The sequence below is a fragment of the Styela clava genome, chromosome 1 (assembly GCF_964204865.1).
Source record: "Styela clava chromosome 1, kaStyClav1.hap1.2, whole genome shotgun sequence".
NCBI lineage: Eukaryota > Metazoa > Chordata > Ascidiacea > Stolidobranchia > Styelidae > Styela > Styela clava.
Window position 1 is genome coordinate 5,098,829 of NC_135250.1, and position 25,704 is coordinate 5,124,532.

The 25,704-nt window shown below is 37.4% G+C and overlaps 2 protein-coding genes across 4 annotated transcripts; one reads left to right on the plus strand and one right to left on the minus strand.

Annotated features, from left to right (window-relative positions):
- The first annotated feature begins 461 nt into the window (after window positions 1-461).
- On the plus strand, window positions 462-3,545 carry LOC120343822 (uncharacterized). The gene is made up of 4 exons (XM_039412846.2): window positions 462-739; window positions 1,484-1,625; window positions 2,494-2,654; window positions 3,193-3,545. Exons 1-4 carry the CDS (start codon window positions 603-605, stop codon window positions 3,536-3,538), a joined length of 786 nt encoding a protein of 261 aa, XP_039268780.2. The 5' UTR covers window positions 462-602; the 3' UTR covers window positions 3,539-3,545.
- A 474-nt stretch (window positions 3,546-4,019) lies between these two features.
- LOC120343761 (uncharacterized) lies at window positions 4,020-25,430 on the minus strand. 3 transcript variants are annotated; one of them, XR_013478138.1, is made up of 23 exons: window positions 25,264-25,429; window positions 24,534-24,698; window positions 24,054-24,230; window positions 22,965-23,141; window positions 21,878-22,054; window positions 19,832-20,002; window positions 19,281-19,602; window positions 15,271-15,377; window positions 14,667-14,840; window positions 14,173-14,293; window positions 13,320-13,507; window positions 12,466-12,633; window positions 11,537-11,701; window positions 11,077-11,241; window positions 10,398-10,562; window positions 9,664-9,831; window positions 7,773-7,940; window positions 7,139-7,315; window positions 6,560-6,739; window positions 5,509-5,694; window positions 4,869-4,996; window positions 4,213-4,569; window positions 4,020-4,169 (listed from the first exon to the last, which is right to left on the minus strand). XR_013478138.1 is itself a non-coding variant. In XM_039412814.2 (22 exons), the coding sequence occupies exons 1-22, from the start codon at window positions 25,337-25,339 to the stop codon at window positions 4,477-4,479; spliced, it is 3,618 nt and encodes a 1,205-aa protein (XP_039268748.2). In that variant the 5' UTR covers window positions 25,340-25,429; the 3' UTR covers window positions 4,020-4,476. The 3 variants fall into 3 exon arrangements, 2 of the variants coding, with proteins under 2 accessions (XP_039268748.2, XP_039268750.2); XM_039412814.2 differs by having other exon boundaries at window positions 4,020-4,569; XM_039412816.2 differs by lacking the exon at window positions 10,398-10,562 and having other exon boundaries at window positions 4,020-4,569; window positions 25,264-25,430.
- Between the last annotated feature and the right edge of the window lie 274 nt (window positions 25,431-25,704).

Consider the following 25,704-nt stretch of genomic DNA (forward strand, 5'->3'; position numbering starts at 1 on the left):
TAATGTAATACAGGTTTTTATTAGTCAAGTCAAGTTTATGACATTGACTTTTATCACATTTATTTCGGCACTTAGGACTTTTTTAGCATAAAAAGAGCAATAAACAAACTGTCTATTTCGTTAGGTACATCATTTCAACGCAACGAACAACGAATCATCACAACGAACTTCCATTTTTATTTTCGTTCGCAGAGTGATGTACTACTAGCATGGGTTGAGGGCTTGAAGTGTAGGTGGTTTGGCCTGGAATAAACCCTATCAGATTCAAGTTTCGTTTTGCAGTTGTTGTTCGTACCCATACTTATAAATTCCTCGAATATATATGGGTGGCAAACATCATGCTTTACTGGTAAAGTAGGAGTTCTGAATTAAACTTATGTCGTATTTCCTCGGTCAAGTTTTGCCTCAATTTCAAATAATTTTTTTACAATATATAATACTGTGACCTCATAATTATAATACATAACACAACAAATAAGGCATTATATCGAATTTGTACATTACCTCCAATAATCATTTCTGAATTGATAATGGATCAAATCATGTATTAGCGTCTAGTAACCTATAATAACAGTTGTAGAAGTTATTTTATTCATTTAAAGATGTCAACAACAAAATCGGAAAGCCAGAACAGTTGTTCAGAAAATCCCATCGTTTGTACTAGAGGGATGCTTGACAGTCCTTTGAATGATGAATTTGTGAAAACATTGAAGATTTGTGAGACCGAAATGAATACAAGGTTACAGTTACATAAATTAGCAGAAATTGGTTACGATTCGTACTGCGATAAAGGGCGCTCCGAAAGTGTGTGAAACAATATGGATACTTTACATCAAGTTGTGTAAAGGGACTGAAACTTATGAGCAGAGGGTATATTCACTTGGCTAACACAGAAAGTCCTAGAACTCGTAATAAAACTAAAATAAGGAAAATTGGAATAACATTTTGGCCTAACCCTAACCTAGTACATATACTGCGGGAGTACCGAAAATAGTGATGCATTTACTCAAAATCGTATAAACTGAAGTTTTCACACTAGACGTAAATATAAGTGTCATAATATAAGTCGGAGTCAAAGTTTTTATTTATCCAGATTTGGAGCCAAAATAATTTTAATCCGGAGTCGGCAGTCTAAGAACTATATTTTTGATTATGTTCACTAATACTTCGTGTATCGACTCAGCAAGGCTGCACAAAAGGTATCTTTATCCGCGTTCTACATTGGTGAAAGGTTCGTGCCTATGCTATAATAAAGGACACAGTTGCACTCTCGACTCATTGATCAAAACGATTTTGAATAACCGAAGGCCAACTGCGCTATTGAAAACAAACATAACATTGACTTGAAAGTCGTGTTTTGATTTTATTATTAATTCAAATGTTTTTCAACTTAGAACTCTTGGTCTTAGTCTATTCTCAATGGCTACACGTTGGCAATTTTCTCCGTAGCAATCAGTCATTAGTAAAGCTATTTTGGGTTCAGATTTGCAAAGATTGTGGCTCACGTTGAAACAGTAAGAGAAGATTTTGCAAAATTACAGAAGTTGGCAGAAAATGTATCGGAAAGATATCGAAACAAAGCATCGAATTACTCTGGGAAAATGGACAGGAAGGGGATCCTACAGGCAAATATCCCAAAATTTGCATGCGCATTCATCATAGGTCGGATCAGAAGCCTATTGATGGATTGATTATGTCGTATAGTTAACGAGTTATTAATTAATTAGTGGTGTCACTATGGAGTAAGACCACTGTTTTGGGGGATCCCCTAACCTTCGATCGATAAGTCTTCGGTTTCCAACCGAATTCTAGTTTGTCTGTTGTCACTTCAGTGAAACAATCTGGCACGTAATCTGTACATAGGAATTGGTTTGCCGAATTGTCAATGCGGGTGCTGTTGTTGATGTCGTGACAAAAATTCTCCACAACTGATGGACTAATTGCCTTGAAATTTTTAGTGATCAAAGATTGTTGTTATCTGAGTTCTACGAGGCCCGTAATTTCATCCAAACATTTTCTTTTTATTTTACTCCGTGGGAACACTATATATGACATCTTACAATACATTTAAATGATCTTTGACCTTCATGAGCACATATTTCATCATTGCTTATGTGTAAAACAAAGAATAACAAACCACCTGCTTATGCTAATTCATCGGTACTCCCGTATTGTGTATACCAGATTAGGGTTAGGTCATAATTTTATTCCGATTTTCCTTATTTTAGTTTTATTACGAGTTCGGGACTGTCTGTGTTAGCCGAGTGAATATACCCCCTGTCCATAGATTTCACTCCCTTCACACAACCTCATGTAAACTAGGCAAACAAAATCAGTTACCTCGATATTGGTACACATACTTCTGGAGCGCCTACTCATCCGCATATGCATAACTTTTAGAGGCGGATATCATGCTGGATACATGTGTATATCCCATGATTACCAATTTTGAATAATAGAAAATAAAACAAAAAATTAAACATTTTATTCCAGGCGATTCTAGACCACAAGTTGAAAAGTGATGACGTCAGATTATTTTGCATGTTGATCGAACAAGCATTTGAATATTTAGTCACAAGAATAAACAATGCTGTCAAAGTAATACCGCCATTGAAATCCATTGTCGCCATTCATCACGCAAGAGCCGTAAACAAGTAAGTTTCATTTAATTAGTTTTTCCCATTTTCAAAATATAGGCATTTAGTAGTAGATTAAATACTATTCTTGATTTAACACTAACATTCCGTGTCGAAAATGTACGACAGAATTATATTTATACAAGAATGCCATGATTTGTAGCAAATCAACCGTTGTTTCGTTCATTTACCCATAAGAAAATCTCGAAGTCAAAATTGGTCTAGTACTTTCTTGCTTGCAAATCCGACACCCAGCACAGTTTACGATCAGTTGCGAAACAGTGTACCAGGTTCACAATCCTTCTCTGTGCAAGTACGACGCCACATTGGAAGTTATAGATGCCGTAGAGATTTGGGAATTTGTTTTGATTGGCACACATATATATCTATTTCTCACATAAAGTATCAAATTATATTTGACATCTTGCACTTAAACGCTACTCAGTCGCCACTTGTAATTTTATTACGCAAGTAGATAAAGATTTGAAGCCTTCAATTTTACAACACATATCAAATTATAATAATTTTTATACATTTTTTATTTTTTAATTTTTAGACAAATTCTGTTTGCTTATGATAACTTGGCGCATGAGTTTGGAATGACAAACAGCGGCAAGGTTGGAAGCGACATTTATACCATGTTCGTATTTCGACAAGATTTTGCTTATACTTTGAAAGACACCGAGTGGATGCAAAAAACAAAAGACTTTTTCGGTCCACTGGTACAAACTGTCAGCCACAGTGAAAAGCGTCGACAGAACTTAGATGAACCTGACATTTTGGTTTATGCAAAAACGAGAATAATAGACGGGGTGGACGATACCGAACTTGCTAGCGCTCTAGATGCATGTATACGGATTGTAAATGCAAAGTTTGGAATTCAAAATAATAACATACGATGAAACGATACTGGTACTGTGTTTTCTGAACGATCGGAATTTTGCCCGTATGATATAGCCCAGGGGTGTGCAACATGCGCCCGCAGAGAAGTGCCAATTTTAAATGGTGTGGAGTCCAATTTAGCTATGCATATGACTTTATACTTGCCCGAACAGCTAGAACATACTTAGTTTTGCATCGACTAGGTATGTGTTATGACCTTCGCAGCCGACAAGAATCCACTGATACGTCTCGAGGTACTGCGTTTTTTGAACGATCGGAATTTTGCCTAGTTGGTATAGCCTACCAATTTTGTTACATCGTGTATTTATTAAAAAATCTTTAGTTTTGTATTGTTCACATGATGCAAATTTACGTAGAATTTCAAATATGTTCTCACGGGCAGCGAAAAAATCGATTTATTACATGGCGAACTACGACAGTTCACCAAGTTTGGGTATAGGAATAGATAATGAACGTAGCAGATGTACACAGAATCAATGGTTAGGCCATAATTTTATTTAGATTCTCCTCATTTTAGTTCCATTACGAGTTCGGGGACTGTTTGTGTTAGACAAGTGAATATACCCCCTGCCCATAGGTTTCAGTGCCTTCATGCAAATTGATATAAAGTAGGCGAACAAAATTAGATACCTCCATATTGGTACATATACTTCTGGAGAACAAAATAAGATACATCCATATTGGTACATTATACTTCTGGAGCACCGACAAATGTACCCCAATGGCTTAATTCCTAATACATATCAATCGAAACAGCCAAAAGAAGAATTCTGTATCTATCTGGATAGTGGAACCACTGGGTAAAGTCATCCACACAATGTTCAAACACTTTTTACTCATAGAGGGTTCGATTTGCTAAGTGCAATATCAGAGTAATATCCAGGTTATATCAATAAGTATGGCAGTGAAACGAACATATTCTATAACAGTGATTTTTTCAAGGGCAATTGCTTGTTTTCATTCCACACGATGACTCGCGATAATAATCTTCACCAGGATATTCATCACTGCATCTTCTAGGGTTGACGTCCTTTAATAATAGAATTAAAACAAATTTTAAGAAAAAAAAGGCAGGAATGTTTCCAATGAGTATGAAAATATTTTAATACAAGCTTTTATAAGATGTTAATTTATGATTTGGAAGGATCTTATCTACAAAGTTTAAGTAACAGATTCAGGCAACTGGGTGTGATTGCTAGTCTGGGAATCAAAACTTTTTAGAACAGTTGAGGTCTATTGGGCTATCAGTCTACCACGAAGAAAAAATTCATGATTTCAAAGCAAACGCTAATCTTCCACGATGATATTTTCGCCAAAAAATATCTTCACCTCTGATCCGATCAAACAGTCCCGAGTAGATGCTTTAAATCCGCTGCAAATATTACCAGAGCCTATACGACGACGACAAGGCGACCATGACCCCCATTGACCCCAGTTATACGGTGTTGAGGATTCTTCTGAAACAAGAGAAGTAATTTGCGACGTGAAAAAAGCTTCGCACATAAAAACCAGAGAGGCTCTTTTTTCTCTTGTTTATTCCTTGCGGCGTGAAAAAGGCTTTGCACACAAAAACGAGAGAGGCTATTTTTCCACTAATGGAGCAATCAGCAAGATAATAGATTAAGCAAACAGTTCGAATCATAATGTGTGATAGGATTGCTGGACTCCTCACCGTCGGAAGGTGACATCGCCAGACAAGATGCCGTTGTTCGTCATATGAATACACTGTCTTATCAGTTTTCCTCTCCCGGGATAAATATGTAAATCCTAAGAGCACGGTTTCAGGTTGTAGTATTTGTTTAAATAATATTGTATACCAAGCTATACTGTACTGTAATTGGCTAGCGCGATCTAGTGTGACTTTGTTGTGACGGACTGTCCTTGCTAGAACATTCAATAAAGCTCAAATGTCCATCATCATGTAGCAGCATTTGGATTTGTAAAAAATAATCTAAAATATACAACTCACCATCTGCCTTTATTGTACATGGTAAATAAGGGCAATTTCCAACTTCTACGCGTTTGCCTCGTTTGCACTTCCCATAATCAGAAACAACTTGCCCAGAATCGTCATAACATTTCCTTGTCTTTAACCGCATTCCGCCATTACCACAGGTTACTGAACACCATGTAGACCAAGAACCCCATGAAAAACCTTGAAATAAGAACAGAAAAACTGTAAGAATAACATCTTATACTGTGGCTCTTATTTTTATAGTATTGACCCTCTCTACGCGACCACGGCCACAAACCACCCTGATAGCCAACCAGAGACATGGTATGTGAATCGCATGATTAATTAAATACACATCATTGAAATGATATAATATTATGTCAGTTATTTAACATAGAAAAATAAATGACAAGTCAGGGCGATCAAGTCAAAAAACGCCTCAAAATTGTGAAGATGGCGGACACCAGAACGTGGTATGTGTACCAGGTGAGGGTTAGGCCATAATTTCAGATACAAATACTACGGGAGTCACTTGGCTAGTCCCCGAAGTCGTAAGAGAACTAAAATAAGAAAAATTGGAAAAAAAATTATGACCTAACCCTAATCTGTTACACATAGTATGTTCCGGTATCAGCCATCTTGGTTCACATACTTCGGGAGTACCCATAATCGACTGAACAACGATAATCGAAATGATATAATATTAGGTCAGTTTTTTAACATGGAAAAATGAATGACAAGATCATATAAATAAACGTCACACAACTGAGTAAACGTCACTTGCGTAAGACACCCATATAGTTTTGGGCGCTCCAGAAGTATGTGTACCAATATGGAGGTAACTAATTTTGTTCGCCTACTTTACATCAAGTTGTATAAAGGGACTGAAACCTACGAGCAGGGGGTATATTCACTTGGCTAACACAGACAGTCTCCGAACTCGTAATAAAACTAAAATAAGGAAAATCAAAATAAAATTATGGCCTAACCATAACCTGGTACACACGCTACTGGACTAACAAGTTTTAGATAGCTTTCCACACACCAAGCATAGATCACTACTTACTTGTTTGCACGGGGCAAGGCTTCAAAACACAGGTATCTTTTTCGACAGATTTTTCAGGTCCACAAAATAAAACATGCTGAGCAGTGTTTCCATTTTGATCGACACAATTTCTTGTCTTAGTCAAAACACCAGTTCCACACGTGACGCTACAACTTGTCTTCCATTGACTCCATTTGTAAACTACATGTTGTAAAGTAAAGGTATGTTGCATCAAACGTTCTTGGCTGGCTCAATTTTAAGCAACACGTTAAAACTGGCTCGGACTTAAAATATTGAATACAAGTCGATTAATAGTTAATTTTTTTAAACGTTTTTTTTATTCTGAGTGGGTAATCGTATGTACGTACGGTAATCGTACCAACCGTGCCTAATCTATAACGGCTCTCCCTAAAACGACGCGTATTTCAAGATTTCTTAATAGGTATAGGCATTCATTTTTTTCAATTTAACATTTTACAGCGACTGGATATCATATTTATGCTCCATAATATCGAACTTTTTCCACAAAAATTCTGCATCAAATTTAAGCTGAGGATACTTGACTGGCTGTTATCAAATTTTGACTAAAAATTATCTCACCTGGACATGGTTTTAGATTGCAAGTGCGAAGTTTAACATCTTTCCCGGGATTACATTTACTTGAATCAAGAACTTCTACGTTGTCAGAATCAAGACATTTTCTCTTCATTTCGATTTCTCCAGTTCCACATGAGGCGCTACATTCAGAGACATTAGACCATTCTCCCCAATGGTATTCTAAAAAATAGATGGAAAAGGGGCAATATGAGGAAATTCCAAACATTTCCACAAATAATTATTATAATCGATATATTTTAACATTGCTACAGTCATATCAATGATCAATTATTCACTCAAAATTGTCTACAAAAAACTCAAAAAGCTTTACTACGTCTTCTTTACATTATAGTGAAGAAGTCTTGAAAAATACTAATTTTTTTATCAAAATTGATTTCTCGGAGTTCGGATCTAGAGTTGGAGTCACGATTTTTACAACCCGGAGTCGAGTCGAGTCGAAATTTTATTTATCCGGAGTCTGAGCCAAAATAATTTCACTCCAGAGTTGGAAGTCCAAGTCAATTTTAAATTGTACCCGGACTCATAGCCCTGTAATATGCGAGGTCTGAAGGTGGAAGATTCAATACAATGCAAAGAATAAGAAGTCAGAATCTCAAGACACAAAAAATTCACTTACTCATCGAACAAGGCGGCTCTGTACAGTCGATATATATGACTCTATCTCCAGGACATCTCCTAGTGGCCACATTCTTATTATTATTGTTCAAACAAGATCGAATTTTTACGCCTCTCGCTGTCCCGCATGTTACAGAACATATTGATGACCAAGTACTCCAATGATAAACTGAAAATAATAGTGAATAATGAGCAAAAATTGGTAAAATTATTTTGTTTGCCGAATTAACATTCATTTTTATATTACTTATAACTCTCAGTCAGCAGCTATTGAAATTTTCGGCGAATTCATCTCTTGCCACTTCGTATTTAAACTACATGTCTAAACTCCGCTAATTAACAATTTAGCTCAGCCGAATCAATATGCATTTCGTCTCGTAGTTTCCAACCCTTGCTCAATAAATTTTGAATTTGAATAGTAGAAAATATCATTATCACGGATCTGTTCTCTAGGGGCTGCGAGCGATGACCTCCACTATAGTCTTTGAAAGGCGGTCACAGGTCATAAAAGTTTAAGAACCACTGGACTATGCTATCACACAGAGTATGTTTCTATAGTTCCTTCCCCCTCCAAAACATCCACACAAGAGGTGCTAGAACACTATCCTCTGAGCCTCTTGTTTTTCAAGATTGCATTTACTTCTGAACGCCTCTTAGGTTGCTTTGGAATTTACGAATACTACGAAAGTGCCTAGTTTAAATAATCGATGCGGTTTTATATTTCAATAATCTTGAAAATTTTTCTTATATGACGAGTTATTTGAGAAACAAAGTAAACGAAATGAAGTACAAAATGAAAGTGAAATATTATTCAAAATCTAGGACCTAGGTATATCAATAGATTTCTTTTTTCAGACGTCATTACCGGTATTTATTTATTATTTAAATTTATCTGCGTCGGTCACACGTCGAACCGTAAATAATATTTAGTACTAGTCTAGTCTGACAGTACTCTATTACTTGAATATAAAACAAAATGGAGGTTTGAATATCTTTCCTGTCAAGTATTTTAACGTCGGCTCAGTAGAAATCGCGACTTCATAAATGAATAAATAACACATAAAGCAGTGATTTCCAACCTTTTTTGCCACATTCCTTCCTTGAGCTATTTTTATTTTCCTAATTTCCTCTACACATAAAATTTGGTACACCCATAGTGTGTGTAAGGGGTTAGGGTTAGGCCATAATTTTATTCAGATTTTCCCTTTTTAAGTTCTATTACGAATTACGATTTTAGGACTGTGTTAGGCAAGTGAATATAGACCCTGTCCATAGGTTTCAGTCCCTTTACACAACTTGATGTAAAGTAGGCAAACAAAATCAGTTATCTCCATATTGGTACACACACTTCTGGAGCGCCCATTTCGATACATGCAACTTATAATAAATGCGTTACAATAATAATGAACAAGTAAAAAAAAATTTGTGATGCGGCACATAAATACCAAGTAAAATTTCCTCCTTTCTGGGGTGAAATTCGTCCCCTGTTAGCAAACGTTAACATAAACTAAGAAAGAAAAACTGAGCATGATACTTGTCTTGATATCGTCTCGTTTGAGGACTAATTTACTTTTCTAATATTTAATAGTAATATTTAAAAAATAAACGCTAATCACCAAAATTTATAGAAATAAAAGGTGAAATAAATGTTAAAAATAAAAGGCGCCCCTAAAATGTGTTACCAATATGGAGGTAACTTATTTTGTTCGCCTACTTTACATCAAGTTGTGTAAAGAGACTGAAACTTATGGGCAGGGGTATATTCACTTGACTAACACAGACCCGAAGTCGTAATAGAACTAAAATGAAAAAAAAAAATCAGAATAAAATTAAGGCCTAACCTGGTACACGCACAACGCGAGTAACAAATAAAACCTATTTATGAAGCTTACCTGGTTTACAGTCTGGTTTGACACATTTATCGGTTTTCCTGGATTTACCAACGCAGTTGTCCGGTTTTGATGGATTGTTTTTATCGTCCACACACTTTCGAGTGCTTGTTTCGTTTCCTTCACCACATGTTACGCTGCAAGTTGAGACCCAAGGTGTCCAATTATATTCTGTTATTAAGATAAAGAGCAAATTTGGATAAGTAGGATAATATAGGATTGCCACAAAATAAAGTTGCAAGACAACAAAACTTCGGACATTACTGAAGTAGAGGTTGCAGATTATTGATGGCTTGCTAACAAATAAAATATAGATAAATACCGGTAAAGCTCGAATATATAGACAAGAAAGTATAATGTCATAAAAAATGTTCCCATTAATTAAAATAAATCCTCGAATTGAGGGTAAAACATGGGATCGTGTAAAGCTCGTATGTACCCTGTAATTAATACTTTTTTCATTTACAATTACTGAAAATCGGATTTGTTTGTTTGATTCCAACTTGAGCTACAAACTTTGGAAAAATTAAATTTTGATGAAAAAACTTTGAAGTATGCAAGCCGACTTTGATATACTATTAAGAATGATCAGAACACAATTTTTAGTTTGATATTACAGAAACCGGACAATGCAACATATTCTCCAAATACTTTTTTTTTGCAGTTTCATAATTATCATTTCAGTAAGGGCGGAATTAAGTTAGTATATAAGTGGAAGGGCTGATTACGATAGTTACCAATGCAGTTCGGTTTGACACATTTTCCAATTTTCCTGGATTTACCAACGCAGTTGTGCGGTTTCGATGGATTGCTATTGTCGTCTACACATTCCCGAGTGCTCCTTTCAGTTCCTTCACCACATGTTACGCTGCAAGTTGAGACCCAAGGTGTCCAATTATATTCTGTTATTAAGATAAAAAGCAAATTTGGATAACAGGATAATGTAGGATTGCCACAAAACAGGATTGCAAGACAACAAAACTTCGGACATTACTGAAGGAAAAGATTGATGATTGATGACGTGCTAACAAATAAAATATAGATCAATAACGAAAAGTAAATCTCGAATATGTAGACAAAAAAAAGGTAATGTCCTAAAAAATGTTCCCATTAATTAAAATAAAACCTCGAAATTGTGGGTGAAATATAGGATCGTGTAAAGCTCGTATGTACCCTGTAATTAATACTTTTTTCATTTTCAACTACTGAAAATCTGATTTGTTTGTTTCATTCCAACTTCAGCTACAACACGTAAAACTCCGACTCTACGGTCATGACTTCAGTCGATATAAACATTATGTTCGATGCAACATATTCTCCAAATATTATTTTTTTTCGCAGTTTCATAATTATCATTTCAGTAAGGGCGGAATTAAGTTGAGTATATAAGGTGTGAAAGCTGATTACAATAGTTACCAATGCAGTTCGATTTGACACATTTTCCAATTTTCTTGGATTTACCAACGCAATTGTCAAGTTTCGATAGATTGTTTTTGTCGTCCACACATTTCCGAGTGCTCGTTTCGGTTCCTTCACCGCATGTTACGCTGCAAGTTGAGACCCAAGGTGTCCAATTATATTCTGTTATCAAGATATAAAGCATATTTGAATAAGATAGGATAATGTAGAATTGATTGAAGTAGCAAGACAACATAAATGAGTAAAAATTGTTAAGTTAAAAAAGTTAATAAAATATAGATAAATACAGATAATAACGAAAACTAAAATTCAAATATATAGACAAGAAAGTCCAATGGCATAAAAAATGTTCCCATGAATGTAAAATGTCAAAGCAAAGTCACGATCTGACTGGAATGATTTACAAAACATTATTTTGCATTTTAAATATTGAATAAATTAATATAACCTTACTTACCAATGCACTTTGGCATTACACATGGTTCATACTTCTTTTCTTGGCCCGGACAGTTGTTTGGAAACGTCGGTGCCTTGTTTGCATCAGCACAATATCGAGTGCTAGTTGCGACTCCTTCGTTACATGTTACACTACAAGTTGTTTTCCAAGGTGTCCAATGATATTCTGTAAGCAATGAAATACAGTCACCTAACCTGACATGGGCAAACCAAGGCCCGCGGACCAAATCCACCCCGCTTGGTAATTCAATCCGGCCCACCTGATGCTGCCACAATTAAACTAAAACCAAATTTTGATGTTTTAGCTAAAAAATAGCACAAGAAATTTTGTGACTAAATTCAGTTTTGGCATGAGGATTATTGTTTTCTACTTTTGCATTTGTAACACTGTGAATATTGTTCATAAAATGTAAAATGACCGGCCAATCTAAGTGGGCAAAATTTTTGACTGCTGTTCATCATTTAAATCATTTAATACATTTGACTGTATATCACGAGCCACTAACATTAATTATATTTCGTTGGGGGGGTTGGCCTAGTTAGATAAGCAACATCATTTTTATGTAAATATTTTCATAAAATGTTCCAATTTATTTCTTTACTTAGATCAATTTATATTTATGTTTATAAATACTGCTTTTACCCTTCTACTTGCGCCCAGTGTTACTGGAGAAGGTACCTTTATAAATTATAAAATACTTGAAGTTAAAAATATTTCCCTTGTTTATTAAGCTATCACGGACACCAAGTCGGTCAAAGTTTAACGTCATTATATCAAATTGCTATGCCTAATTGGTTTCCAGTCTGTTGGTATATTTAAGTAGCATTCACGTACGGCGTGTCATACTTATATATAGAAAAGTTGCAACAAATAGGGAAATAATCTTGGAAACTTTCAAAACATTGTGATTTGAATATCAGGTTTCATACCAATACAAGGTGCGTTTCGACACGGAATATTTCGTGTGGAAATTCCGTCACATTCTGTTGCAGGTTTCTCATCTTTGTCTAGACAAGTTCTTGTCTCTGTTCTTTGTCCTCTACCACATGTCACACTGCATTTATTTCTTTTCCATTTGGACCAATGATAACGAAATCCTGATAAAATAATTACAGAAAAAATAAACCTTTCAGTATTAAACACCATAGACATGCTAAAATTTCGAGCGGTGCACCAAGGAAGTGTATTTTGACCTCCACTGTTTTCAATAGTGTTATAGCTACGATTTAAAACTTGTACGTGTTTATCAGATCTTATCATAATGACTACATATACTTACAACTCCCAACGCTTTTTTCAACCAGGTGGATATTTTTTTTATCTCAAACTAATACTTCGATTAATTTCATATTAGTCGACAGTAGACTGTTGCTTCCAATTTCACAAATTTCTTTTGAGTCTTGTGAAGTTTTATGTGATGATGTCATCAAAATTATCAAATACCGCACCGTGTGGCGACTGGCGATTAAATTTCAGCAAAGTCCGACATTTTGGTACTCCCGAAGTATGTGAACCAAGATGGCGGACACCGGAACGTAGTATGTGTAACAAGTTAGGGTTAGGCATCATCCAATTTTTCTTATTTTAGTTTTATTACGAGTTCCCGGACTAGCCAAGTGACTCCCGTAGTTTTTGTACCTGAAATTATTGCCTAACCCTAACCTGGTACACATACTACGTTCCGGTGTCCGCCATTTTGGTTCACAATTCACATACTTCGGGAGTACCAACATTTTAAATAAGGAGCGATTTTTTGTCAGTCGAAAACCACCTTTATAGTTACCTTCTATTGTTCTTCCAATCCATGTGACAAAATCGCTGACTCTTGTGTAAATACCCGGTTTATTTTTCTTCCCACACTCAGCTGGACCACTGCTTGTTATTCCATGCACAATGTATTCCCCGTTTTCCTTGCACACAAGTGGTCCGCCGCTGTCACCCCCGCATGTATCTTTCTTCCCTTCAAGATGGCTGTGTAAGATGAATCGGTACGTTTATACAGGATGTCCATATAGACCAGCAATGGGCACGGTTTTTGGACTGGGGGCCACAAATTTTGCCCACCTTAGACTAGTGGGCCATGTACGAATGACGTAAAAAGTTACATTTTACGAAAAATATTTATAGTAGTACAAAAGCCTAAGTAAAAACCAATGAGCCTCATTACAAAACTAAATTTAATTGCAAAATCAACAAATTCCTTGAGTTATTTCATAGCTTAATAACATCAGAATTTGGTTGTGGCAGCTTATAGTTTGCCCATGTCTATAAAGGCCCTTTACAATTTCAATTTTGTTACCAAGTCAGGTTTTAAAAAATCCTAACCAGGTTTGTCATTTTTTAATCAGTAATTGTTTAAGTATTTTCACTTCAATTAATAAATCTGTGAGGGCGAAAACAATTTATGGTATCGATAAATTCCCTTTGCAATTTCAAACAATTTTAGGACTTTGTGGACACCCTATATTTATCAGTGTTACAATACAATTTTATTATAGTATTTCATCTATATCACAGTATGGCATATTGAAGTTAATTTAACACTCAATTATAGTACGTTCAATGATTCAATATATTTTGTGATGTAGGTCTTCATTAGTAATTGAGCTGTCTCAACAGTAAGTGCAAGCAGTTACCCAGCACAAAAATGACTTTTCGTGTATGAACCATCCACTCCAGGAGTGTGATGCATCTTTCTGCAATCTTCATCTGTGAATATATTCACGTCCACTTCTTGCAACTTATCTGGTATTGATTCTGTAAGTATAAAATAATCAATTTTCCTTTTTATTAATATATACCGGTAGGTAAAAAGAAAAGGGGTGCAATTCTGGGGATGTAATGAACTGGCCGCCGAGAGCTATGACAGAATTGAAAGGGTAACAGCGTTCAAAACGTTCCGACACGAGATCACTTCACAAAAAAAAATTGAAGGATTAACCTCGACCTTTTACTGACAGAAAAAAGATGGCGCGATTCGAAATTTTCATCTGGATTGTTTCGAATAATTTACTATTCGATTCGAAATGTCCAGCCCTACTCGTCGGCTATTACTTGCAACTTCATTAATGACTGAATTCCTAGTGATCTTTTCTATTGAATGATGCTTTCCCACCTAGAGAATATTTACCTTTACTCCCTGTTGAGTTCGTTGCACCCCAGCCAGTAACAACACACGACGTTCCTTCCGTAACTGCTACATTGGCCTTGGGAAGTTTTGCTGGTTTGATATATCGTTTCAGGACCACGGGAGAAGGGAGTTTGACTAAGGATATGTCGTTAACATATATTCTGTTGTCGAAGTCTGAAACAAAAATGTTTTTTATTGAAAGAAACATTGTGGATAAGATATATTTTCTAATCTTTGACGCTGTAGACTGGCTCAAAACTGAATGTTTTTGCAGGCGGACATTTAAAAACACTCGTTGATTGAACTGTTTTGAGGATCGACAACATTTTTTGCACTTCGGAACAAGTTGAAGTTTTTTTGCCGGCCAGACTTAAAAAATTTGCAAGACCGGGCTGTTTAGGATAGATTATCAAAGCCATAACTTTTGAGTTATAAAATATTGAATACCTCCATAATTATTATACTGTTCCATACATAATAATTATAAATTACGTTCTTAAGTTACGGATCTCAAGTTACGCAATCAAGGTAAATTAAAACGTTCGATAAATATCAGAAAAGGGATAGAAATTATCAACACCACAAATCCACTCTCAAATCTCACTTTCGTGTGTATGGACAATATCTGCCTCTGAATACTTGACGACTCCTCGTCCGATCCCCGCCCTGCTTGTTGTTCCCAACATGATGCTTTCAATGTTCCATTCATTTCTGTTAAAAGTATTGTTTAAATAATTCGCTTTCACAGAATAGCCTGGAAGCTACAAAGTCAAATTTACGATCTCACACGTGAGAAGAAACGAAAAAAAAAGAACTTGTTCCAGAACCAATTCAGGTAATGAGAAACCTGGTCGACGCGATGACCAATCACAGTGGATCCCAACTTTTCATGGCTCGTGGACCCCTTTCGGAGGATTTAAGCACTCATGGCTCTCCTATGTATCATTCCAGTGGAATTTAGAGTGTTATCATGATTACTAGATTCCAAATCCCATTATGATCAAACAATCCATACTCAACTAAATGAAAACACCATGTGAAACAACCTTGTTAAGCAATGAAAGTGGGAAGAACATGGAGTTTTCTTGTAAAGAGAAATGTGAAATCAATTCTCACCTAGCATTGTGGCCCCCCGTGCCCCCTTTGAAGGGCCACAAGCCCCCGATTGGGAACCTATGACTAAAGTGTTAGGTTTATCTATGTGGGTGACTGGGTGTCGTATATTACATACCTCAGGTTCAATTACCATTCCCCCACCTCGACTAGGTGTTAAGTAAAGATTTCACTTCTTCAAAAATATTGTAGCTTTTTACATAATATCAGTGCCTGACTGCAGGGCGAAACACGTGATTAAGAGTCGTACAAAAAAAACGCCAACCTAAACTTGATTCTCTATACTAAGAGTTCTTATATTCAGAAAAAACTGATATAGGGCGGATGGTGGTTGCAGTTTGAAACTGTTTATATACCTGAAATGTTATCACGATTCTAAAAATTGTATACTTATATATTATTTCATAATGATTTTGTAGTTTAGGTAATTTCAGACACATCGATTTATTTCGTGTGTCAACTCAGTCCAATAGACACTGTTATGCTAAATATATTAGAGCGAAGACAAATGATCGAAGTTGGGAACCGTGGCACAAGAAACAAAGTACAATATTTGAATCATACTACAAGCAGGGGCGGACACTTTCCATAATTTTGGGAGGGGCGAACTTGGATCGCCTACCGAAAAACACCGTGCCGTGTATTGTCACGTAACAATAACCTGTCGATGTCATTCTCTAATTATTAGAATGTCATTTTGCTATTCATATATCGAATACCTGGGCTGCTTTGCTTGGACACGGAACTTGCGCGTCACTGAACCGATTTCTTGAACGTAAGCGCACGGATCTTGTTAACAAACAGAACGACAAATTTGAGGAGTCATATTGGATTATTTGTATCAATTCCTAGTTCTGCATAAAGCGCACTAACGCCGTTTCGTAAAATTAGAAATGCAAAACAAGGTAACAAGCTATTGTGCAAATTTTTTCCCAAATTTTACCAAGGAATTATCATTTGATGATTTGACTAGTAGAATTTCCATTATTGCCGATTTATCAAATCATCATTTGAACTCGAAATAACATTCAGGATTCACGCAATGACTTTGCAGGGTTTTTATTCATAATTTAATACGAAAATAAACAGGCACGAGTTCAGGCGCGCAGCCAGGATTTACTGAAAAAAAAAGAGGGGGGGGGGGTCAAAGTCGGAAATTCCCATAGCCGTCTGTAACAGTCACCGCGATTACGCGCTCGTTAAAAGAGTCGCCTTTTTAAGCGTGTAATGATTTTTCTGTCGCGTAAAATATTCAATCCATGTCAGCTACGAGATTCTAAAATGTCCTTATTTATTAATTTAATTGTGTGCAACGTAACTCGCGGTTGCGACTTCTTACGACGTCAAAATAAAAATATTCGTGAACAATTTGTGGACATAAGCATATGAAATAAGCTGATATCGTTATCGCCGTTACAAAAATCTCGATATCTGATATGAAATCCCGTATAGTACAATTTTACTTTATACAATGAAAATAATTATAAAGTATACAAGTAAATCAAAAATACAAATTCACCGCCTCGAAATCCCCGCCGAACAGTGCGATTACGCCACTTGTTAAAAGAGCCGACTTTTCAACGAAAAATGATTTTTCACTTGTTCAAAGTAATCAATCAAAGACCGATACGGGCATATTTAAAATGTCTTGATTTATTAATTTAATTGTCTCCAATTTAAATTGCGGTTGCGTCGACAAAACAAGAGCCACTCTAAAATACTACGGCAATCCGCGGACATAAAAATGTGTGGTAAACTGCCCGTTTATATATTGTTTTAATCCGTATTTTTGCTATTTTGCGAATTCGATAAATTTGAGATGTACTTGTAACACTGACTCCGCTCAATCGCAATGTTGCCACTCGAATTATTTTCAAAAATAAAACCTTTCGAAAAATATGTATATTTTCTGTCAATTCTCACGGAATAAAATTTATTTCAGTACAATAAAAATTAATCGAATATACTTTAATTATCTTATATATCATCACAAACCGGGAAAAAGTCGCGTACTCAACCTTGTTTAAAGTCAACACGAAAATTTTCGACGTCAATTTAAAAGTAATGGATAAAAAGGCAAATCCCGCCCACAATTAACCGTGTTTCGATTTTAGTAATAAAATGTATTTGAAGGCCAACCAACTATAATGTGTGCCGTAGGAACACGAAACTTTGTGCGATTTTCGATGCCTAGAAAAGCGTTTTTAGACTGTCGCGTGCCTCAACAAAACGTATATTATTTACGGTTTTATTTTTAGTATTTTATATTGCCGCTTTTCAATCAAAAAATATAGATCTCGGATTTTACTCCTTCATTTTTCCTTAGAATCTCACCGCCGATGAACTTCTAAGAATTCTTGCCGGGTTAATAATTCCGTGCTAGTACAAAAAAAATAATCAGCATAGTCATCGTGTCACAAATTTGTGGAAAATTTGTGATTTAATGAGAATAAACGCCAACGTAACAGGTCACAATGATGAAAACAATCGGCGATTTTAGCAAAAGGCAATTGAACGCGTTATTGGCGACTTTTTCAGTTTTTAAAAAAATTCGAAAGTGGGGTGTAATTTTTTCAGATAGTTTCTGTGGTCTGAAAAGTCGAATAAGCGTTTTGACATAGTAATTGCTTTGATATTTGCCCGCAAATTAAGCTGGGCCTTGCACGAAATCCATAACGTGAAAAGATACGTCCATTGGTGAAAGATTTATGTTTTAGCGATAATGATTAATTGTTGTAATGAAATACAGTTTGCCTCTTTCACTTCTCTCGCAAGTGCCAATAATAACACTATTGAAAAATTTTGACAATGAGAAAACCATATCAAATTGTAATTAGTTGTGCAAAACCGTGGCGCGTGATCGGCCGTGCGTTTGAAGACGTAGTATTACCCGTGCGGGTGCGCATGTTTCACGAAAATGTAAGGTGCTCCGAAGGCGCTCTGGTCTACATTATTGTAAGAAAACAGTTATAATATCGGTAACTATTAACCGTTTAATCGCCCCCCCCCCCCCCCCCCCCCCCCCCCAAGTGTCAAAACATAAATCCCACAAATTCAATTAAAACTTGTGTGATATATCGGAACCCGAAAGTTTTTGAAAAACTTTCAAAAAAAGTAATGGCCTTCTGGCAAATTTTACCATTATCAAGTGCTGAAAGGTGAGACCAATTTGTCCAATTGCTGCAGAAGTATACATTCCGTGAAGTATTTTGGGTCGAAATAAATGTTTTCATTATTCAGCAAAAAGATTGGTACTCCCGTAGTGTGTGTACCAGGTTAGGGTTAAGCCATAATTTTATTCAGATTTTCATTATTTTAGTTCTATTACTAGTTCGGGGACTGTCTGTGTTAGCCAAGTAAATATATATACCTCCTGCCCATAGGTTTCAGTCCCTTTACACAACTTGATGTAAAGGAGGCGAACAAATTTAGCTACTTTCATATTGATACACACACTTCTGGAATGCAAAAAGTTCCCACTTCGTTTTGAATAAAACTCACCCAAAGGGATCCAAAAAGCAATGTGCTGCCGAGAGTATCCAAGAGCTTGATATTAAAGTCCCACCACATTGTTGCCACTGACCATCAAGGTTAGTGATGATAAGAACTTGCCAAGGCCATTTCGCTGGTTCTGACGCAAACCCACCGACAACACAATGGCGATCATTACAGGATTTTACTTCAACTGCATCGTTGCCACATTCTTTATTTTCAAGTGGCTGTCTATCCTTTGAGCTTGAACATTGTCTAACTCTCATCTGCATGCCCGAACCACATACTGTAGAACACAAATTCCATGGACTCCAAGGTTGCCATGTGGAACCTGTGAGTATGAGATTCTGAATGATAATTTTCAGAACAATAGAGTAATTAATGCTCAACATATATGCCACACATCAATAACGGGACAGTCTGAGAGCAACGAGTTTGCCGAAAAGATTTACGGAAAATAGCAATAGAGCATAAAATCCATACAGGACTTCAATAAACTGGTGTAAGTGCTGAAGTGAGAAACTCATTTATACTAAGGCTACAAAAGTTCATTGTCCAACCTTGCTCATCATTTCCAATCTCCTTGCATGGTTTTCCACATTCTCGTTGTTCTCTTTCTGGTTCTTGGCATTTATTATTGAGACAAAGTCGTATTCTCATTTGTTGTCCTCTTCCACAGGATACCGTACAGGCTGACCAGTCGCTCCATGGCAACCAAGGTTTTTTCGTTACTGTAAGATAAAAAAGAAATGCTCATATATATAAATGAAAATGAAAGTCCTAGGAGTAGCGGTATGCTGGTATGACTAATCACAGTCACAGAGTAACAAGGGCCTACGACTAAAATCAGTTATCAGTCATTCAAAACCACTAAATCGAAATTGCAAAGCCCAAGGCTGCGCGGTACCGTAGCAGTGGAAACTGGCGAGGACAGGAAATGATTTTCATCGTGTCCGGAAAGTTCACCGCATATGAAAATTCGCGGCATGAAAAATCGCCGCAAGGGCATTTTGCTTTAAAACAACTATTTGTGATAAAAACAGTTAGGTTTTTAGGGTTAGGGTTGTGATGTCACTCGTTTGTAATATTTATATTATAGGGCCTTATATATTATAAAAGAACGAGCTTTGAGAACTTGCTTTTAGGGCAGCACGGTCCGCTGAATGCACCAGCTTTAAATATCGAATTTTTCTCAAATAAAAAGGTACTTCAAAAACCCAACTGTTTTTATCACAAATACTTGTTTTACAGCAAAATGCTCTTGAAGCGATTTTCACGTGGCGACCCTCACTATGCAATGAAATTTCCTGCGGCGAGATTTCTTACGCAAATTTTCCTAGAACCGATTTTAACATTAATTCGGGTAGAGGAAACCCTATAAAACGGCTTACCCATATGTTAGACGTTAGGCGTAGGCTACCAATAAACTACCAAGGCCTTTCGTCAGGTTAATACCGGTAGTCTATACGGCTCGGCGGTGTGGCGCATCGTGCTAAGCGCTAGGAATACGCTGGCCACCGCATCTCTGATTACCGTTCGTGGATTCGCAGATTCGAATCCCATGCAGGGATGATCATGTGCGAGATGATTGCTGGACTCCTCGCCGCCGTAGGGGAGTTCACTTAACTTCTTGTCGGTTACGGCTTCCTCTACCAGGATAGGATAGGATAGGATTCACATATTTATCCCGGGGGAGAGGAAAGCCGATATGACGGCTTATCCATATGGCGAACCACGGCCTCTCGTCCGGTTACCATTCCAAGTCGGGTATGGGATTAGCTATTTTGTTTGTTTTCGGAAGCATGGACTTGGTGGTGGAGGAAGCCGTAACCGACCAGCGGTTACGTGAACCACCCAACGACGGCGAGGAGTCCAGCAATCCTCTCGCACATAACCATCCCTGCCTGGGATTCGAACCTGCGAACCCACGCAGAGTAATTAGAGGTGCGGTGGCGAGCGTATTCCTAACGCTTAGCCCGTTGAGCCACACCGCCGCGCCACCAAGCTTCTTGCTTCCGAAAACAAATAACTGGCTGACTAATCCCATACCCGACCTGGACTGGTAACCAGACGAGAGGCCGTGGTTCGCCATATGATTAAGCCGTCTTATCGGCTTTCCTCGCCCCCGTGATAAAAAAGTAAATCCTACCCCATCCTATCCTATATCGGGTATGAGATTAGTTACTCAGCTACTGGCGAACTAGTATTACGTGTGTGTCACGTGTTCGTAACATTCATAGAGATTTGACATGGATTGATCCGTTAGTTGCGGAGGAAACACTAAAAGAACGTTTTTAGAGCTCTGAGAACTTGCTTTTAAGGCACCAGGGTCCTCTGAATGCAGTAGGCCAACTGCACCTCGTTTTTTTTTTTCTAGAGTGGCAGCAGCGATGTGAAAGTCACATTACGAATGTCAAATTAGCGCTGTAGAAATACGGTCAGTGTGTATCAAATTCAGGTTGGCGAACTAGAGTTAGTGAGGCAAATTACGGTTCTCCCATTTCAGAATTTTCAATTATATTTAATCAGGCGGATTTTATGTTGTATTTTGTCAAATTGTGCATGTGAGAGAGAAAGAGGGAACTGGGGTTAATTGGGAATCTTACTTGTTCGCTGGCCCTTGTCCTTTTCTTGTGGACAGGGTTTTCCGCACTCCTGTTCTTGTCGCTCTGGTTGCTGACACGTGTTACCGGTGCAAATTCGGACTCTCATTTGTTTTCCTTTGCCACACGAAACGGAACAAACCGACCAATCGCTCCACGGTCTCCAATTGACTTTTACGGCTATGAAAATATTTCAGGACTGGAAATTAATTAAAACTAGAAATTAAGTCGGACACGTGGGACACGACATATTGGAGACACCCTCAATTAATCAGATGTTGAGTGAATTTAATAACTTACCTCAAAAAATTGCCCTTTCAATGAAAGAGCCGAGCTTCTTGCTGTCTTACTATGGGAGTACCCAATTTAACGCTAAAATAACCGCGGTAAAACGTAACTATCTTTTGACACCAAATTTATCTAATTTCGTCATATATATTCTCCGTTGGAGCGTGTAAATGGATTTCGACATACCAATGCCCTTATCAGTATAGGCCAGTGGTTTTTCACCCGGGTTTCGCCCGTACAGTCCAGAGGTTCCTTAAGTTTCCATTCATAAGCGAGAGGCCGTGGTTCGCCATATGATTAAGCCGTCTTATCGACTTTCCTCGCCCCCGTGATAAATATGTAAATCCTACCCCATCCTATCCTATATCGGGTATGGGATTAGTTACTCAGCTACTGGTGAACTACTATGACGTGTGTGTCACGTGTTCGTAACATTCATAGAGATTTGACATGGATTGATCCGTTAGTTGCGGAGGAAACACTAAAAGAACGTTTTTCGAACTCTGAGAACTTGCTTTTAAGGCACCAAGGTTCTCTCAATGCAGTACTGTACCTCGTTATGCTCTTTTTTTCTAGAGTGGTGGCAGCATTAAAGTCACATTACGAATGTCAAATTAGAGCTGTAGAAATACGGTCAGTGTGTATCAAATTCAGGTTGGCGAACTAGAGTTAGTGAGTCAAATTACGGTTCTCCCGTTTCAGAATTTTTAATTATATTTAATCAGGCGGAATTTATGTTGTATTTCGTCAAATTGTGCATGTGAAAGAGAAAGAGATAACTGGGGTTAATTGGGAATCTTACTTGTTCGCTGGCCCTTGTCCTTTTCTTGTGGACAGGGTTTTCCGCACTCCTGTTCTTGTCGCTCTGGTTGCTGACACGTGTTATCGGTGCAAATTCGGACTCTCATTTGTTTTCCTTTGCCACACGAAACGGAACAAACTGACCAATCGCTCCACGGCCCCCAATTGACTTTTACGGCTATGAAAATATTTCAGGACTAGAAATTATTTAAAATTAGAAATTAAGTCGGACACGTGTGACACGACATTTTGGAGACACCCTCGATTAATCAGATGTTGAGTGAATTTGATAATTTACCTCAGATAATTGCCCTTTCAATGAAAGAGCCGAGCTTCTTGCTGTCTTACTATGGGAGTACCCAATTTCACGCTAAAATAACCGCGGTAAAACTCAACTATCTTTTGACACCAAATTTATCTAATTTCGTCATATATATTCTCCGTAGGAGCGTGTAAATGGATTTCGACATACCAATGCCCTTATCAGTATAGGCCCGTAGTTTTTAACCGGGGTTTCGCCCGTACAGTCCAGAGGTTCCTTAAGTTTCCATTCATAAGCGAGAGGCCGTGGTTCGCCATATGATTGAGCCGTCTTATCGGCTTTCCTCGCCCCCGTGATAAATATGTAAATCCTATCCCATCCTATCCTATATCGGGTATGGGATTAGTTTCTCAGCTACTGGCGAACTACTATGACGTGTGTGTCACGTGTTCGTAACATTCATAGAGATTTGACATGGATTGATCCGTTAGTTGCGGAGGAAACACTAAAAGAACGTATTTCGAGCTCTGAGAACTTGCTTTTAAGGCACTTAGGGTCCTCTGAATGCAGTACTGTACCTCGTTTTGCTCTTTTTTTTCTAGAGTGATGGCAGCATAAAAGTCACATTACGAATGTCAAATTAGCGCTGTAGAAATACGGTCAGTGTGTATCAAATTCAGGTTGGCGAACTAGAGTTAGCGAGTCAAATTACGGTTCTCCCGTTTCAGAATTTTTAATTATATTCAATCAGGCGGAATTTATGTTGTATTTTGTCAAATTGTGCATGTGAGAGAGAAAGAGATAACTGGGGTTAATTGGGAATCTTACTTGTTCGCTGGGCCTTGTCCTTTTCTTGTGGACAGGGTTTTCCGCACTCCTGTTCTTTTCGCTCTGGTTGCTGACACGTGTTATCGGTGCAAATTCGGATTCTCATTTGTTTTCCTTTGCCACACGAAACGGAACAAACTGACCAATCGCTCCACGGTTCCCAATTGACTTTTACGACTATGAAATAATTTCAGGACTAGAAATTAATTAAGACTAGAATATAAGTCGGACACGTGGGACACGACATTTTGGCGACACCCTTTGTCAATCAGGCCTGGTCAGGCCTTCTCAATGAAAGAGCCGAGCTTCTTGCTGTCTTGGCAGCGGTGATATTTTATGTAGGCTATGCGTGTTTGCAGTTATCTGCATATTCAGTACTCCTTCGGTTTTGTGTATGACCGATTAGTCGATCGCGGGCTATTTTGAAAATTTTAGTCTATCGCAGTCGAAAGCCACCCCTGGATATTACCAATGACTTACCTTGTTGTATGTCACTTTTTCCATCATCGCATGGTTTTCCACATTCTCTCAGCTGCCGTTCAGGCACTTCACAACTATTGTCAAGACAGATGCGAACTCTCATTTGTTCACCTTTGCCACATGATACAGAGCACGCCGACCAATCACTCCATGGTGACCAAACTCCTAAGAGAATAAATTTTCGATACAATTTAGGGCGCTCCAGAAGTATGTTTACCAATATGGAGGTGACTAATTTTGTTTCGCCTACTTTACATCAAGTTGTGTAAACTGTAAAGGGACTGAATGTATCGACTCAGTAACAACAAGTTCCCTCAATTTATAAAATGTATACATATATATATATGTAACTACGTAAGCTGCATTTACGTGACACGCTTAACGTAAATCTAATACATAACTTCCAAAACTCCGAATATAAAGCTGGTCGTCAGCTACACTGCACGCTACTCATTTTCTGCACTTGTATAAAGTCTAAGTCAATAACAGGTTCGCTAATGATCACCCCATTCTAAGAAGGGGTTCGCGCGAACCCCCTACATCCCACCACTGCACGTATTTCAAAATGATTGTACAAAATATGTTTAACATATCAGAAAAGTATGGGTCAAAGATGGTGTTTTATATTTGCGTATTTGTTATTATTTTGCATATTGAGCTACAGTACTTCTTTCACGTCTCAATGATTTCCTCCAATCTACATAATTTATTGTTTTAAAACGAAACTCACCTGTTGTTTGCAATATTAGAGTTGAGAATGTGAACAAAAGGATTTCACTGCAAGTTAAAATGGATTGAATCCGCATATTGTTGAAAGCTATTTACACGTGAGAAATCTGCTGATGTTTGTATTTAAATGTACCTTTTGCACGATTGTAAACAGAACTCTGTAGCCTATATAGTTAGAATTAAGGCACTATCTCTAAGACTTGAAACGCTATTCATGAATCTTCCAGGGTGCGATGGAATCAGACTTAACGGGGCTCCCGAAGTATGCGAACCAAGATGGCGGACATCGGAACGTAACACGGGTAACAGGTTAGGATTAGGCAATAATTTTTTCCAATTTTCCTTATTTTAGTCCTATTATCAGTTCGAAGACTAGCCAAGAGCCTCCCGTAGTATTTATACCTGAAATTATGGCCCAACCCTAACCCAGTGCAGATATTAC